We start from the raw sequence: 19228 nt of genomic DNA on the forward strand, positions 1-19228 counted from the left end.
GCCAGAGTGATCCTCTCTAGGCCAAGGGAAAAAGTATCCTAAACATTTCATAGATCTCACAGCAATTCCTTTTCACGTGATGGACGCAGTTTGCTCACCAGTTTCAACAATGGAGGAAGTGAGACAGAACGAGGTAGAACCTCTCCCTCCTTCTAGCAGCCTTGCCTTTTTCAAGAGGGAAGTTAGTAAAAATACTGTGGCAGTTAGGCTGCAAACCTGAATAGGAAGCAAGTCCCATTCAACTAAATGGAACTTCTTTCTGAGTAATTACATTTAAGATCAAGCTGTTAAAGACTCACTGATTTATTGTACTGAACAAAGGGGGATATTTTGGAAGGGGGTGTGTGCATCAAGGTACACCACACCAGGTGGATCACGTTAACTAGGCAAGAACGAACAGTTACAGGAATACACCCTCATTATGAAGAGATAAAAGCTGCTACCCATTTGACTGTGCATTATGCTCACAGATTTGGTGCTTTGGGTAATGCAAGATCCAGCCATAATCCTCATTCCCTGAAGAGTTGAGAAACACAACCAAATTCATGAATAAATAACAATTCTCTAGTTGCATGTTTCAGTCATCATTTGAAGCTGCTCTATAAAGTCCATAGATCAAGTCAAAGAGACAGTTCTGACAAATTGAGGTACTCTTCTACTGATTTCTGTTGAATTACCATTTTTATGTCGAATTTTGATCCATTCACAGGTTCTTTGCTATATATACACAGGATACCCCTTCACTAAGGGGCCAACTTGGAAATATGTTCCCCCTTATCAAGTCTTGACATATATAAGCACCTTTTACTCAAGCTAGTTCATAATATTTTAGAAGTTACATTTAGTGGATGTATACTGAAGGTTGGGGTCAAAGCATTTTCAATCTTCCATTTGGTTTAGAAAGGCCAAAGTTCTAACAGAAAGAATACTGGATTATAGATTCATTGGATAAAATTAAGTTATCTTTTGAAATGTACGTATGAACACTTCCTTCTGCTTCTCTCTACCTTTTGTTTTAAGAAAAAATAATATGTTACCAGGATTGTGTAGGATCAACCCGTTTCACTTTGCAGGTGTACAAACACTGCCATAAAGCCAATTTTATGTAATAACCATAGAATCGAAATATCCTACAAAAACAGAAGGGGGAAAAAGACACAGCAGGAGGACAGGGGATTTTAAGTCTGTAGGTTAAGGGGGAAGGGGAGGAGGCAAGACCTCAGAAGGTTCATGTTGTTCCTTATTAGCAGTTTTAATGAAATTTTATCCCCAGCTACTATTGCACAAAAATAAATCTAGCTAAAATCACACAAGCATCATAACTGACCCAAATGAAACAGGAATTAGAGGATTTCATTTTGTGCTATAGTATTGTCAGTCATTTAAACTGGGTGCAATTGAATTCATATGAGGAGGACTAAGTGCCTTGCTGTGTTGGCATTCTGCCGACTCCCATATTTTGTGTACATATCCATATCTGCCTCTATTATTTTTTCTTCTTCATAATCCAATGACTACATAATAAAATCATAGGAAAATATCAGCCACACTGAGTTTTCAAAAAAGGGCAGGTTGTGACTGCATGATCCCTGTTTGAACTCAAGAGTGAAGCATGGAAATGGACTAATTATATGCTGCCTTGCTCAAGAGATAAATGGCAAGTGCCATTTCCAACACATCAGAGCTCATGAGTTAGCTTTTTAAAACAATCATATTTTATTTATATTTTGAATTGATGTCCCACCCTTCAATATTGCTATTCCAGGAGTGGCTAACAGGGCAGTAAAACAATAAAACCATTAAATGCACAATTAAAACAAAATTATGTAAAAAGCACCAGGGCAATAAGGAACACAGCAGCAGAATAAAATCCAAGGGATCTACCATCTTTAAAAGGACTTGGAATAGAAAAGGTCTTCTCCAGGTGTGAGAAAGAGGTAAGAATAGGTTCCAGGCAAGTCTCCCTGTGGAGGGCATCCCAAAAGGCATGGTGCCACCATTGAGAAAGCCCTCTTTCTACTCACCTTCCATCAATCACTGAAGATGGGGGACGCCCAGAGAAGGGCCTCCAAAGATGATCTTAGTACATGGTTAGGTTTGTGTGAGAGAAGATATCTTCAGGTATCTGGATCTTCAGGTATCTGGGACCCAAGGATTGTAACGATTAAAAAGTAAGCACCAACACTCTGAATTTGTGCTCAGAGGTGGGCCAGCAGCCAGTACAGGCCTACTAATTTTGGGACATGTTCTCATTGGCTGGTTTCAATTAGAAGATGTGTTACATGGGAAATCTACTTGTTCAGAAATATCCCATGGTATGGACCTTCCTGGACAGCCTGAAGGCGAGGGGACTGCATACTTATATTTGAACAGACTCCTAGTCTCAAACACTAGCATTTTATGTAGAAGAGGTCTCACTTTCTTCCTAGCAGGCTATCTGCTGGATGTTGTTCATATGTGTGTATAGAAGCATACAAAATCCATACCCTGCCAAATCAGAGTGCCAAGCGCTCCAGTACGTGTTGGTGTTGGTCCACATGCCAACAGGGATCAGAGAGAACCAAGCACAGGTTGTGGACAGAGCTGGCTTCCTGAATCAGCCCCACACTCCAGGTTGTGGGTAACACAGCCAAATGGGAAAATGAGATCAAATGAGATGAATGGGAGAAACATGAAGGAAAAGGCCAAGATTGGACAAAAAGAGAAGCAAGACAAGAGGGAGAGGCTATTTCAACCCTGTAGCTTATCTGCTCAAACTCAGAAATGCAGTTTATCCTGCTTCAATACACCCGAGTGGTTTGGGTTTTTATGGGGGGGGGGGGGGCTTTCCCATACCACACACCAGTTCATGTTTCCCAGATTTACCAAAAAAAATAAGCCAAAAAAATTAAGACTGCTGAAATTACGTGCACCTATTAGCTTTCTGCTGGATGATAAATATCTACAGAGGAAAGGGCAGAGCTTTCTCCTGGTCTCTGGCTGGTAAGAGAGCTTTGTCATTACATCTTGCCTAAACCATGCAGGCCATTGCAGGGATGAGCAAAGGTGTTTTCTCAGGTGTGCAGGTCATATCCCTGTTTATTCTGGGACAACTCCATAGCAGCAACATTTGCCCTCTTAACTATGAGGTTAGATTATTGTAATTCTCTCTCAGCGGAGCTCCCTGCAGGGTCTGTCCATGACTCGCAGCTGAAGATACAATAGTACCATTACTCAATGTGATAATGTTACACATACCAATTATTCAGCTGCTCGCAAAGCGGCTGTAGGGAGGCACTGCTGTGTTTTCAAAGGTTTAAATTCTGGAGCTCAATAGCATTGGTTGTCTGGCACACTTTCAGAGATGTAGAAGCACTCAAACGCCTCTCCTTGCATACAATTGTTACCACGAAGCTCAGCCTCACTTCCATTTCAAGTATCTCCCTGGCACCTTGACTCCAAAAATCTCAGTTTTGTCTGGGAAAGACAGACAGTCTACTTTCTTTGCAAGAAAGCAAAGCCACAGCATACATAGGCTGTCCTCTATTAGCACAGATCACAGGACTGACTGATATGCCAGGGATATCAGACCCCTTGCAAATGGCCTACTCTCTGCAATCAAGTCATCCAAACGCACCCTTTAATTGGCTTATCTAGAGCCCTGACGAGGAAAGCTCCATGCCTAAAACACAGCCAACACCAGTAAACACATTAGCCTCCATCATGGTTAGAGACCTCTACCCAAATTAGACACAAAGAATCCCCTTTTGCACTCATCACCCATGGCAGGAAACCTTACTGAGATCCAGTGTGGTGTAAAGTGTTGGACTGGGAGTTGGGAAATCTGGGTTCTAGTCCCCACCAGGCCATGGAAGCTCACTGGGTGACTTTGGGCCAGTCACAGCCTCTCAGCCCAACCTACCTCACAGGTTTGTTGTTGCTAGGATAAAACGGAGAGGACAATTAGGTACACTGACTTCGGCTCCTTAAGGAGGAAAAAAGGTGGGCTATAAATGCAATAAATACGTAAATAGATCACCTTTGCCCTTCTTTTGATCTAGGAAAACCCTTCTCTCATATAACTGAACCTTTAACAAAGGATCCTCTATCCTTTGTCAAAGGATAGGGCTCTGGATAGGGGTGAATGCTCCTTCCTTGTTCTCCTCGACCTCTCAGCGGCTTTTGATACCGTTGACCACGGTATCCTCCTGGACCGCCTGGAGGGGTTGGGCATTGGAGACACTGTATTGCGGTGGTTCCAGTCCTTCCTCTCTGGCAGGTACCAGAGGGTAGCACTGGGAGAGGAGGTTTCGGACCCATGGCCACTTACTTGTGGGGTGCCACAGGGTTCCATCCTCTCCCCGATGCTATTTAACATCTATGTGAAGCCACTGGGGGCTATCATCAGGAGGTTTGGGGTGCAGTGTCATCAATATGCGGATGACACGCAGCTCTACCTCTCATTCAAATCTTCACCAAGGTTGGCCGTAGAATCCCTGTCCAAATGTCTGGAGACGGTGAGTGGCTGGATGGGGAGGAATAAGCTGAAGCTCAACCCTGACAAGACCGAGGTACTTTTGGTGGGAGACAAGAGGAGGCTGGGGGATGTTGACCTGGTGTTGAATGGGGTACAGCTACCCTTGAAAGACCAGGTCCGCAGCCTGGGGGTCATTTTGGACTCCCAGCTGTCCATGGAGGCTCAGGTGTCAGCTGTGAACCGGACAGCGCTGTATCAACTCCATCTGATACAGCGGCTGCGCCCCTACCTTCCCGACCATCTGCTCCCATCGGTAGTACACGCCCTGGTCTCCTCTCGTTTAGACTACTGTAATGCGCTCTACGTGGGGTTACCCTTGAAGACGGTTCGGAAACTGCAGCTGGTACAGAACGCGGCGGCTCGCCTGATTAAAGGCAGCCGCCGGCGAGATCACATCACTCCAGTGCTGAAGGAGTTGCACTGGTTACCAGTTGTTTTCCGGGCCAAATTCAAGGTGTTGGTTTTGACCTTTAAAACCCTATATGGTTCCGGCCCAGCCTATCTTAAGGAGCGCCTCCAGCAACACCAGACAGGCCGCTTAACAAGATCAGCCTCGGATGGCCTTCTCTCTGTCCCATCAGCCAGGACAGCTAGACTGGTGGGGACGAGGGAGAGGGCCTTCTCTGTGGTGGCCCCCACTCTGTGGAACTCCCTCCCTAGGGAACTCCGTCATGCCCCCTCTTTAATGAGCTTCCGTCGTGCATTAAAAACGTGGTTGTTCAGGCAGGCATTTGGGGTGGGTTAGGGTATTTAAAAAAAAAAAAAATTATGGTAAAATTTTATTGTTTTAAATTGTTTATGGTGGGTTGTACATCGCCCAGAGTGGCTGGGTGACCAGTCAGATGGGCGATTAATAAATTTAATAAATAAATAAATAAATCCACAACTTAAAGCTGAGCTCAGTGCTTCAGGAAGGCAGTCAGGTTCAATTAGCTTTAGCTTTATCCAACTTTCTCCCCTACCCCTTGCTACCCCATCTCCGGTTTTTATACTTGGTAGTTAGGACTCAAGGGGAACTACAAGGGCTTTGCCCACCTTTGTTTCCCCATCATGGCCAGTTTCAAACAGAGATGACACCTTGGCTTCCACCTCAAGATAATCTGGGGTAAGATGTCCAGAGGCTCCAGATATATTCAAATGGCCCAGTCCTAAGGAAAGTGGCTAAGGTATCACTGTAGCTACCCTCCTCCCATGTACAACCCTACCTACAGTGAACTCTCTGGAGGAAGGAGCATACACCCCCTCTTTGTGAAATAGGCAATCACTGCAGGTCTGGTTCTCTCTTCCTTCTTCAATTCTATTTCCTCTTTTCCCTCTCCAATCCTTAATCCAGCTCTTCCCTCCTTAATTTGCTACCTCCTACTTCTTTTCTATAGAATTCACCAAATAGTTGCTGGTCCGATCTGAATGCTACTCATGTACACCCCTTCTATAGTTCTGTAATAAACCGTATAGTCACCTACTCCAAGTGACTTCTTGCCTAGTTGCCAACTGCCCCCAGTAAAAGGGCTAGTTTCTCTGTGGCGCACTGTGTCTCTTGGCTCAAGACTCAAAGGTGTGTTTCTCCTGGGCACACATGCACTCACTGACACATGTAGATGAGGACCCACGGTAAGGTGACACACCTTTTTCCTGCTGCATTTGCATTATTGGCATCCTCCCCATAAAAATCCACACTGACCTTTAAAAATGAAACGAAAAAGGAAGCAACCAACAAGTTTCTCCCAATCCAATTATGTTTGTAGAGCCGTCACATTACAGCTAGTGCCACCCTACCACTAAACGGGAATTCAGTTGCCTGCTGGCAACACAGGAAGACATTGCTTGGAGAGGAAAACATATTTATCCTGTGGAATCTTGGAATTGCAAATGTCTTCACCAATATACATCCCATTTAACATAAACAGAAATTCTGTTGAAGTACTCAGAGCTAACTTGTACGAGGGACAAGAAGCGAAAGTACGAACCGGACATGGAACAACCAATTGATTCAAAATTGGGAAAGGAGTACGACAAGGCTGCATATTGTCACCCTGCTTATTTAATTTACATGCAGAGTACATCATGAGAAACACCGGGTTGGATGAATCACAGGTCGGAATTAAGATTGCTGGGAGAATTATCAACAACCTCAGATACGCAGACGATACCACCCTAATGGCAGAAAGCAAAGAGGATCTAAAGAGCCTCTTGTTGAGGGTGAAAGTGGAGAGTGCAAAAGCTGGTTTGAAACTCAACATTAACAAAACGAAGATCATGGCATCTGGCCCCATCACTTCCTGGCATATAGAAGGGGAAGACATGGAAGCAGTGACAGATTTTATTTTCTTGGGCTTCAAGATCACCGCAGACAGTGACTGTAGCCATGAAATTAAAAGATGCTTGCTCCTTGGGAGGAAAGCTATGGCAAACCTAGACAGCATAGTAAGAACCAGAGACATCACCTTGCCAACAAAGATTCGTATAATCAAAGCTATGGTTTTCCCAGTAGCAACGTATGGCTGTGAGAACTGGACTATAAGGAAGGCTGAGCGCCGAAGAATTGATGCCTTTGAACTGTGGTGCTGGAGAAGACTCTTACGAGTCCCCTGGACTGCAAGGAGGTCAAATCAGTCCATCCTAAAGGAAATCAACCCTGACTGCTCATTGGAAGGACAGAGACTGAAGCTGAAGCTCAAATATTTTAGACACCTAATGCGAAGAGAAAACTCCCTGGAAAAGACCCTGATGCTGGGAAAGATTGAAGGCAAAAGGAGAAGGGGATGGCAAAGGATGAGATGGCTAGATAGCATCACCGATGCAATGAATATGAATTTGAGCACACTCCGGGAAAGAGCGGAGGACAGGAAGGCCTGGCATGCTATGGTCCATGGGGTCACAAAGAGTCGGACACGACTTAACGACTGAACAACAACAACTGAGAGCTAAAAGAAATACAGACCTATTACAGAAAGATTGGGACACCCTAAAAAAAACTTAATCCACTTCAGCCTTTGTGTTAGCTGCATTGACCAAAAGTTTATCAGGCTGAAGCAGGCTGAAAGCCTAAGAGAATTAGGCATTTTTGTTTACACAAATAGCAGATGAAGTGGCAAAAGAGGTCCTGAACTATACCACTGGAAACTACAGGCAGAAGCACTGAGGACTGCATGTTTGTCCATTCTCCCATGAGGAAAAAGAAGACCCATATACATATAAAAACAGAATGTAATGAAAAAGGCTAGGCTAGAACCCTTGTAGACAACAGTACATAATTTTCTATGTGCTGGAAATGTTTTTATGAAGCACTGACTACTTGGGTAGGACAAATTAAGGCCTTGGGGCAGTTCCCATTTAATAAATCTCCTATAATCTTCTAGCAACATAGCTCAGATGATCCACATGTCTTCTGATTAAACCACTGAGAACACTCTGTGCAATTCTTTAGGGTACACACTGTATCTCCATAGTAGAGCTAAGCTGATTGCGTTACTAGATAACACACATGATCTTTGTTATCTAGGAATAGTCTGCATTTGGCACAGAGCTGTAAAATAACATGTCAAAATCAGTTACTGTGATTTAGGCAAGTGCAGGATTTCCATGAAACATGGATCTTTTGTATTGTTCAACACAAATGGAAAAGAGACTGGGAAATGCCTTAAAACCCGCATCTTTCCCTCAGTGCCTGCAAATCTAAACCAAGAATTATAAATAGGAGCGTTCTAATACATTTATTTATAAAGTCTATTAAAATTCTTCCTCAAGCATGCTATTTTTAAAACAAACAGTCCCCATCTCTAGACTACTGTATTATATTGTCTATCTGCTTCATTACTGGCACCTTCATTAGAAAGTATTTAAAACAAGCAAGTTATGTGAAACCTTTAAAAAAAAAAAAGGTTCCAGTCTGTACAAAGCACACCATCTTTTCTCTCAGAAAAGGTGGATGAGCAGCGAGCAAAGGGTTATAGCCCCCTTTTTATCCTCCTCCCAACCAGGGTCTCAATTCAGATCAAGCTTTTTACTTAAAAAAATAAATCAATCATAAATCGCTAGTTGCATGAATAGTGTCACATTATGTCTAGTTAGACCCTTAGAAAGAGAGTTGGCAGTCCTGTTCTTCCACTTGGGCAGATCTGACCATCCTCTCCATGAGGGTGAGACAAGCACCTTTCCAACATGCAATGGCCTTTCCAGCCAACGTCTGCGTGTTCTGTCAGACCAGAAGTAATGAGTCAAGGCTATGGCTTTCTTCACATGGAGCTTTTATCCTGCGATTGAGGTTGCTCCTTCATGTAAGTTTGCAGGCTCTTTACGCGACACTGTGATTCTCCAAGGCGTCTCCTGCACTAAATGCCCTTTCTTCCGTTTTTAAATAAATCACAGATAATGAGCTATCAAATTACCCCGTTGTGTTCACCTTGAGTTCCCTCCGTGAAAAGAGGGAAAGCGGCAATGAAAGATAATGGAAGACTCAGATACCGGGAGAAGGAGGGGGGAAGGGGAGGGGGAAAGGAAGCGGGTGAAAATGGGAGTCGTTGTGATCCTGCATTTAAAACGGAAGCAGAAAGCCCTGTTTTAAATGCAGGATTTTAGGCTGGTGTAGAGATGCCCTATGGCGCTGAAAGAAGAGGCATCTCCTACCTCACTGAGAGCTCCAGTAGGGTTCACTCTGGCTTCCACGAGCTTGACACCTTGTCATGAGGACACAGTTCCAATGTGCAACTAACTGGCCACATCCTTGCCAAACATGCTGTCTGCATCAGCAGATAATACCAACTAGAAGCGACACATAAAAATAGGACAAAGCTGCACCTCACCTGATCCCAAGTTTAGACACTGCTGTCTCTAAATTTAGTGGTCCTTAAATCATGCCATATTGTACTTAATGAAGTCACTGGCGACTTTACATTGGATTAGAATGCAAGGAATTATGCCACTTTTGAAAATCTTCTGCTCAAAGCAGAACAGAATATAACACAGTTTTGGCCCGAGAGATCTGTATTTGTATAGCTCAACCCACCAGGGCTTTGTTAGCTAGACTTCATTTTAATTCTTATCATCTCCCTATATATAAAACTAGAATTCCAGCAAGAGAATCATTTGGTTTCAGGCAAGTCTCAAGCACAGCAATAAGCATTAGCATCGAGATGCCTCCCTCAGAATGAAGTCCCAATGGTAAACAACTGGATTACAGCTGTGTACCAAATACACAGTCAAATATGCCCTTCATCAGATATTAATGGAAGTAAATGAGATCCAGTTTTTCCTCAAACCTGTACATGAGTGGGCGGATACTGCTTGAGACTGCCATTTTCAACACATCTAGTGCAAACCTGCTGACAGTTTCCCATAAAAGTCTATTTTATGGAAAAGCTCTGCCAACAAAACCATCTGGTCTAAAAAGTCTAAAAAGAACACCAGAATCCTCCTGCATTGTTATAAAGAAGAGAAAAATAAACAAAGGAGAAATACCATTCTACAGCAATTTTTTGGTTGAGATTATCTAGACCTAGGTTCCAGAACTAGGTCTAGATAATCTAGACCAATTCCAAGCTGGTTTCAGGCCTAGTTTTGGCACAGAATCAGCCCTGGCCATTCCGATAGATGACTGTTGATTCTTCTTCATCTCTAAGCAGCTTTTGATATCCTCAACCATGGTATCCTCCTGGACAGACTCTGCAGGTTGGGAGTGGCAGGCACTATATTGCCGTGGTTCCTATCTGCAGGGCTGGGGTCAGAGAATTGTATTGGCTGACCATCTGTCAGCCCTGTTGTATTTGGGGTGCCATCTATCTTCTCCTCAATGCTGTTTACCATCTACATGAAGCAGCTGGGATCAACTATTAGGAGCTTTGGGGCATGGTGTCATAAGTATGCTGATGATACTCAGCTCTATTTCTTTGTGACATCAGAGTCAGGGGTGGCTGTGCAAGTCCTAGATTGTGCCTGGAAGCAGCAGTGGAATGGATTTGGGCAAATAAACTGAGGATGAATCCTAACAAGACAGAGACAGCGTGGGGGCTGTTCCATGTCAGGAAATTAGGAAGGTTACCTGTTCTGGACGGGGTTGCACTCCCCTTGAAGGATCAGGTTCATAGTCTGGGGGTACTCCTCAAACCATTTTTGTCACTAGAGTCTCAGGTGGACTCGGTGACAAGAAGTGCCTTTTATCAGCTTCTGTTGGTATAACAGCTACGTCCACAGCTACGTCCATTCCTGAATAGGGATAGTTTAGCCACGGTGATCCATGCATTGGCAGCCTCAGGATTAAATTACTACATGGCATTCTATGTGGGGCTTCCCTTGGGACTGGTACAGAAACTGCATCTAGCGCAGAATTCAGCAGTTAGGTTGCTGAGTGAGGCAGCCTACCTTGAGCAGGTTACACTTTTGCTCAGAGAACTGCACTGGCTGCCAATATATTACCAGACCAGGTTCAAGGTGATGTTATTGACATTTAAGGCCCTAACCAACTTGGACCAGGCTACCTAAGGGTGCACCTTTTCCCATATCAACCTGACCATTCACTAAGATCTACAGACCAAGGCCTCCTGCTTGTCTCATTGCCTGCATAGCTACTTCTGACAGCAACCAGGGGAAGAGCCTTTTCTGCTGTGGCATCTCACCTTGGGAATTCTATCCCCACTACAGTGTGACAGGAGTAATCCTTGATGGTGTTTCAGCACCTGTTGAAAACACACCTGGTTACCCAGACATTTGCTGACTTTAATACCTAACTTAGTAGATTTCTTGTTTGTTTTTATCTCTATATTTTAGTTTAATTGTTGTTTTAATGAATTTTGTGCACCACCCTGTGATTTGAGAGTGAAGAGTGATATATAATAAATATCATCTTCACCTGTGAGTGCCAGAGACTTACCATGCAGTAGAAATGACATCAGGACAGTATTACCAACATTCTCTTGCTGCTTTAAATTGAGATTCAGAACATGGGAAAGCTAATTGAGACTGAATCCAGGGCATGGCTTTCTGGAAAATCCCAAAAGGTCAATTAGAATATCAGAGAACCAGATTTGGCCCCCAGGACTGAGATTGTGAACCTCTATTTTAGTCAGTAGTGTGTATCTGTTGTATCCGGGTTTTAAATAGATCTGTATTTCATTTATACTAGATTCATATTTTATTTATACAGGTTTATACCTGAAACAAAATGTTGCAGTGTAACCTGTAATAGAAGTGCTCTTGTTTAGGGTGCCAGCCACCATGCCTTCTTCTAGGATTCTGTATAAGCTGTAATGAGCTTAAGCAAGACAGTGCACTCCATCACCTTCTCCTGGTTTTCCATTTCTCTTTTCCAACAGATACTGATCGTTCTACGGCTACTAAGCATGTTCAAATCTCACTGGGATATTATGCCCATGGTCTGGGGGTGGGGAGGTTGCGACGGGAGAGTAAATTGTTCTTCTGCAACTATTGGGATTCCCCCAAGCATGCCAATACCGCTCTCTTTTCTCAGCAGCTCCATTTTGGTTCCAATTCTGTCAGTACTCACTACCTGAGCTCACTACTGGAGGGAACACTATTTGAATGTATCCTTGGACACAAGGTGGGCTGCAAATAGCAGTAGCAGTCCCCCAGCAAACCCCTCTCACCGTGTTTCCTTCCACCGCATGACAAATATTAATAGCACATGCACTCATTCACATTTTCATAATATTTTCAACACGAGTAACAAAACAACAACACTGAGGCAAATTTCTGGGCTATGAACAACTGGCACTAGTAAGTGAATACCACAGGGTGATTTCTAGAAGTGTGTTATCTAAAAGTAACATTCCTGTTTCATTATTTAGGGGTAAACTATTAGCAGACTATTAGCAGAATAAATCTGCCCCACATGTCCAAGTGCCAAAGCTTCTATCTCACTCACAATAATGCACAGGGAAAAGTTCCTTTGAAGTCAAAAGGTCCTACTTTTGCCTAACTGCAGACAGGATTACAGCCCAAGTTTCCGGAAAATGTCAAGACATATACAGAATGCTGAAATCAATCACGTTCAGACATCAGAACGTAGTTTACTTAAATATTTAAATCCTGATAACAATCTTTCAATTACTTAAAATCAAGATCATCCCAATAGCTAACACTACATTGTGGTGCCGTTGTTATACATGTAGCAAGAGGACAAAAGAGAATGGACTATAAAATGGTATGAAACTATAAACTTACTTAAGTTTTCAAAATATTTCCTGACCAAACTCCCTCATTAAGTTCAATAAATACTGAGATGAATCAGGTGCTAAGGAAAAGACTATTCATATAAAGCTCCCGCAGATGTAAACTGGACTTGGAAAAGCGTTTTGTAATCTACAGGTCATTAATCAACCTCTAAAAAGACAGAGTACTGAGTATGAACATTAGGATTTAATGCCAGAATAAATCTATAATCTATTTAAACTTGAAATCAATGTTTTGCCAACAAAAGGGCGCTATGTATTAAGACAGCTTTAAAAACAAAATATTTGAAGACCTGAACATAGCAGAGGTCATGCCACTCACTGCTCTTTTGCTACGTATAAAAGGGAGCAATTCGCAAGAGTTAAGCATTTACAGAACACACAGAGTATCATAGAATAGTAGGGTTGGAAGGGGCCTACAAGGCCATCGAGTCCAACCCCCAAATCCAAAAAAAAAAAGTAGAAAATCCAAACACCATTTGTTTGATTATTGATGAAGATGAATGCATTCCTGTTAAACAGAGAAGAGACACAGACCAAGGGGTGGGGTGGGTGTGGGTGCTGTGGGGAAATCAACTAAACTGAGCTGAAAATGTTCATTTAAGAGGGAGCCAATTGTGTTCCCATGTAATTTGGCCAGTGGCTTTAATAGATACAATCCCTGTAACTTATTTGAACTATAGGACAGAGTGGTATTGCTTCAGAAGATTACTAGACAGAGATCGAACGTGAAGATCTTTAAAAAAATTAAAATATCAGTTCATGTGAGGATAGCCAATACAACACAAGCTCTTTGAGAAAGACATTGCAGATAGAAAATGCTGTGCAAACATCAGCTAACTAATCTTATCATCTGCTAATCTCTTTATAGCTATATGGAGTTTTGCAGAAGTTGATGTGAAGCTCTGAGCCTAACAAGTGGATTTCCAGCTGCACTCCAGGGAACTCTTGAGGTCTCTCAGCGAAAAGCAGGGGCAGACAGGTTTTGCTAAAAGACAGTTTGACCACTACTACTGATCTTCACCTGCCACACAGAGCAGTGCAAGCATCCTGCGGTGCACTTAGTCATGTATTGCAATGTCAATGTCCAACAGGCTCAGCCAGAGATCCAGGTGACCTGACAATATTGCTGCATTTTGCCCAGATAAATCTGTTTATTTGGCACACCACTTTTCCAACCCTGGTAAAGTGACCATTGAGTCCTGAAGCAGGTTCTGTATGTGAAGAAATGCAGTTTAACCTGCAAAGCCATGCAGGTAGTCTGCACCCACCATACGAGTTGCTCTCTACACCCAATTTTAATTAACTTGGCTGTGAAAATTCCCAATGAAACCCTTATTTATGACATTTATAGGCCTCACAGGAACAAAAAGTTCACTGGGTGGCTCACAAGATAAAATTATTAGGAATTAGTGAATTATGTAGATCAGCTGTCCTTAGTCTGGTGCCCTCCAGATGTGTTGGATGCTGGGAAATGTAGTCCAACACATATGTACAGCACCAGGTTGAGGAAGGCTGGTGTAGATAACTAGGGTTTTTTTAATCAATCATCAACATTATAATCCATTTTTTTAATGTGGGAAGCCCAATTTATGAAGTTTTGGTCACAGTCCGCTACACACACACACACACACACACACACATATGTATGTATATATATTATGCAATTTTCAGAGATCAAATACCATCTTGAAAAGACCACTGCAGCAGTGACTTACAGTTCTGCCTCCAGATACCATTTTAGCTATATATGGTTAACTGCTTTTCAAAAATATGTTATGATCTGGGCCAGGAAACCTGCAAAAAAGTTCAGCCAGAAAAAACACATTCCACCTCACCTGGCACTCGTTCTGGACTTGTTCAGTGCTTTGCTGAGAACCAGGGATGGTGCCGACTGACGTCTTTGGGCCAAGTTCTTCATTTTCTGATAAAAAACAAACAAAATTAAACGTAAAAAATCTTTACTACAACAGCTGTAAGGATGAAAAGCATGGAAAGGGAAACAAACAAAAATCAGTTCCATTGTACTAACTTTATAATGTCTCATTAGCAGAAACGGCCTTCCCAGTCCATAGAACATAGGAAAGACTGCAGAATGTTAAATACTTGGAAAGTGGAGGTGTCCAGGTGAGACACAACCATCCTGGGATGCTTTCGTTCAAGGAAATGTTACAAGCAGCTTGCTTGGTGCGCTGACTAATCCTGTGTCTGGTCTTATCTACTGCTCCTCCTGTGGTTGATTATCTAAATGCCCATTCATTGTAGCCCCTTTCCACTCATGTGATTAATGAACATGCAGAGGATGACAGCAACTGGCTCCACCACTCTGCCTCCATCTGTTCCCTGAACAGTTGAAGGAACCTCCGTGTATACAGCTGTATGAGCAAAGGACCCCATCCATGCAAGCGGGCACTCTGCCAATTGGGAGCCCCACATTGTACGCGTGGGGGCTCCCTTCAGCTGTTCAGTGAACATGCGAAGGGAGAGGGGTGGAGCCTGCCACCGTCCCCCTCTGCACATTCACTAATTACATGAATGGAACACCCAAAGGGGGCCAACATTAAGGGACAGTGTGACATGGTTAGTACCTATTTTGTATTCTTCAAAAACTTTGGTGCTAATAACCCCAATACCTGTCATCGCCATCAGGGTCCCACCCTAGTCCTCCACTTTTATCAGGACTTAACAAAAACCATTTCATTGTGCACATGCCTATCTCCACCATACACTTTGAATTGTTTCTACTTTTAGTCATACTTATAGTAGACCCATTGAAATGAATGCAACAAGTTAGACTAATATTGGATACAACCCCTTGTGTCTATCTTATTCACATCCCCTCTACCTTTATGACCAAACCAACCTAAGCCAATCCCACAAAAGTACAGTTTATTTCCCTTTTCTTTAAAAAGAATTGCAACACATATCTTTACAGCAAATTGAAGCAGTGAGAATGTAAACGTTTCTGTACACAATAAAACAAATATGTTTTATCATCAGTATCCTCAACTGTAAGCAAATACAAAAAAACTCTAAAAACTACTAGGTTATCACCCAATTTAATCAGTCTCCGCTTCTTAATTTTAAATATTTTTTATTGCTACTGTGTCTTTCTGTTGCAGTTTTTGTGTTTGATATTATTGTAAGAAACTGGAAGGATGTATTTAATTGTTAAATAATGTATTAATGTAATATAAAGGTATAATGTAAGCTGCCTAGAACTCTTCGGAGCTAATTCGAGATACACACGTTTTTAAATAAATTAATAAATGTTAGTCAATCGTATAAATTGAAGTTGATAGGTCAGTCTACTGATGAAATCTGCAGAAACTTGCTCATGGGGAACAGGATGGTTCTAAAGAAAAAGCAGAGCACACTTTGTTTTGAAAATGATGCATGCCTGTGTTGCAGGAGCCACAGGCTTGGAAGAGGCATTCCCCATTCTCTCTCATAGAGGAGGGCATGTTTTTCTTAAGGTGGTGCTTGCCAACTTAATACAAGGCAATTGGGGTTATGGGGGAGGGCAAACAGGCTTGCCCCCACTGTCCCATACATGAGATGGTAACGGGGGGAAGGGAATGAGTGAATAGGGCCTATGTGAGTCTATCAATTAAGTCCATGGTTGAAAGCAGTTAAGACACAGAACATTAGGTTGTCGCTTGAAAGCAAAAAGAAAAATGGAGAGCAAGGGAAAAGAGGAAATTGGCTTGCTCAAACCCCTGACAGCTTATATAGTAAGTATCCTGGAAAGGGTGGGGGGAAAGTTAGGTTTGGGAGGGATTTGTGCTTTCAGGTTAAAAAAAAACTCCTCCTCCTGAACTATAGAGAGATGTTTCAGAAGGGGGAAAGGATTCATATTCCCATTATCTCTCCCCAGAACTGCATGCTCCCACCCTATAGCTATAAAATTTGGGGCTGTCAGCCATCATAGCACAGCAAGGGGTCGGTGGGAGGCAGAAGGAGGATCCATTATAAAGGTATTCGTTATTCCCTCCCCACTCCTGAGAATGACAAACACACACACAAGGCCTGCACAACAGGAGTGCTGAAGGCTCCTGTTCCAGGCTGTCTGGAGCATGGAGCAAGACCATTCCTTTGGGGGCGGGGCAGGTGGGGGAACAGACTGCAACACTGTGTTACAGGTCCTACTTGCTCATATGAAAGATGTCCTCCCTCACACACAGTCTCTTGGCGAAATGACAAGTATGTGTGTCAATACTCAATCTCAATCACAGACTCAATTTCTTACACCAAAAAAATGGATCCTAGTCAAGGTTCAACGACAAGGCAAAGGCAGACTGGCCCATGTGTCCGTCGGCACTGCCCGCATCCTGCCTGGAGTTTGCAAGGCTTTGCTACCTGGAGGGTTCACTCTGGTGCCTGCCCTTTTCAATAAGATACACGCTATAAAATGCAGTTAACGATTTCAAGCCAACATGTTCCACTTTCTCTCGCAGTTTTAGCAACCGAAATATCAGTGTGAAAGCACATTCTTGCATTAGTTAAAAATAAACTGAACTCTGCCCAATGCTCAGGTTTGATAAGACCTTGTACCACGCCAAAATAAATGACTTTTACGTTTTTGAAAGGGTACAGAAAGACTCTGAACCATCCAAACTGCAAGTGAGCAATTGGATAACATTGGCAAACCTAGACAGCATAGTAAGAAGCAGAGACATCACCTTGCCGACAAAGGTCCGTATAATCAAAGCTATGGTTTTCCCAGTAGTAATGTGTGGCTGTGAGAGCTGGACTATAAGGAAGGCTGATTGCCGAAAAATTGATGCTTTCGAACTGTGGTGCTGGAGAAGACTCTTACGAGTCCCCTGGACTGCAAGGAGGTCAAATCAGTCCATCCTAAAGGAAATCAACCCTGACTGCTCATTGGAAGGACAGATACTGAAGCTGAAGCTCCAATATTTTGGCCACCTAATGTGAAGAGAAAACTCTCTGGAAAAGACCCTGATGCTGGGAAAGACTGAAGGCAAAAGGAGAAGGGGATGGCAGAGGATGAGATGGCTAGATAGCATCACCGATGCAATGAATATGGACTTGAGCACGCTCCGGGAGAGAGCGCAGGACAGGAAGGCCTGGCGTGCTATGGTCCATGGGGTACCGAAGAGTCAGACACGACTGAACAACAAATGGTCGTTACTTCTCTCTCTCTCATGTTTCACTGAGATCACTGTGGAATAAGCCAAATTTATTTTAATTAAAAATAAACTGAATGATTTATAGTTTTCCTCAGTGGGACAACACTATTTATAACCTTGATCCTTATTCTTCATTTCCTTTAATTAAGATTTCCAATTGCTGTGTTGGTAGCAAAGTCCTTTCATCTGGAAGAGCGTTTCCAAACAAACCAACTGAAGGCAACAATGAAAACCATCAAAATTAGAAGGAAGGCTAGAATTTCTAAGTTAAAATACTCCTAGATTTTGCAACCAAATTCTACAAGAGGAATAAATTGCAACACTTGTAGCCCAATCCGACGCACTTGGAAACCGCCTTGAGCACGTGTAGAAAAGCAGGGTATAAAGTTTACTATGCTATAAACTGATACAATAAGCAAGAAAAATACCACTGTCTTCTGTGGTTCTTGCTCCTAAATAAGCATGAACAGAATCGCAGCCTTGTATGGATTTGTATATGCTTGTGCTGCAACAGTTAGTCATTTAACTGGACAATCAACTAAACACCTTTCGGCTAAATTCTTTTTCATATAAGTATTTACCAAAACTCACAGATGGCAAGTGGAAACTTAAAAGCGTCATCCCCTCCTCCGCTGTGAGAAGAGAGAATGCATCTAAGATGATGCATAGGTCATCTAAAAACAAAGGAAGCATTTTTTTTTCTTAAAACAACTGTTTTTTTCTCAAATGTAAATTAAATCCAATCAATTAACAGATTAAAACTTATATAATTGACTTGGATTTATTTAGTCGGGTGACAGCCCAAGTATATGTGGCCTTGTAAATAAGTCCATGAAAGCTACTAGTTCTCAAGCCTTTTACTTGCCCACTTGCCCATATATTCGTATCAGTCAGTCATTGCCTGAGAGGGGGAAGGGGAGAAGATACCCAACTTTTGTAAAGTTTCCTGGCAACCAGAAACATAGCTGTTTACAAGCCTATGTATTTAGGAACATAGGAAGCTACCTCACACTTTAGAGATGTGAAGGCCTGGAATAAAGTCTACAGGAATTCAATCTCCCTCTCTAGGCTTCCTGCTCATTCGAGTGCAGAACTTGAGTGTTTGTACCTTGTGTTGGGTACCCGGGACAGATTAGGGATTCTGTTGGTGTACCGCCCACCCCGCTGCCCATCAGACTCCCTGCCTGAGCTGATGGAGGTGGTCTCGGACTTGGTGTTGAGGACCCCTAGGATGATGGTCCTGGGGGATCTCAACTTCCATGCCAAGGCCGCTGTATCTGGGGCGGCTCAGGACTTCATGGCCGCCATGACAACCATGGGGCTGTCCCAACATGTCATCGGCCCAACGCACATAAAAGGACACACGCTTGATCTGG

The 19228-nt window shown here is 42.9% G+C and overlaps 1 protein-coding gene across 3 annotated transcripts in view; it reads right to left on the minus strand.

The window, feature by feature from the left end:
• ARHGAP20 (Rho GTPase activating protein 20) overlaps nucleotides 1-19228 on the minus strand; it is a 127409-nt gene that overhangs the window by 81529 nt on the left and 26652 nt on the right. For 2 of the 3 annotated variants that reach the window (XM_084842852.1, XM_084842851.1), the window contains exon 2: nucleotides 14538-14623. The exons of the other annotated variant lie outside the window; for it this stretch is intronic. In XM_084842852.1, the coding sequence (XP_084698978.1) occupies nucleotides 14538-14623 (86 nt within the window). The remainder of the gene's footprint in view (nucleotides 1-14537; nucleotides 14624-19228) is intronic. 3 annotated transcript variants of the gene reach the window in all.

This window comes from Heloderma suspectum, chromosome 3, assembly GCF_057233095.1.
Source record: "Heloderma suspectum isolate Gila_16-S chromosome 3, 16-S_ref, whole genome shotgun sequence".
Lineage (NCBI taxonomy): Eukaryota > Metazoa > Chordata > Lepidosauria > Squamata > Helodermatidae > Heloderma > Heloderma suspectum.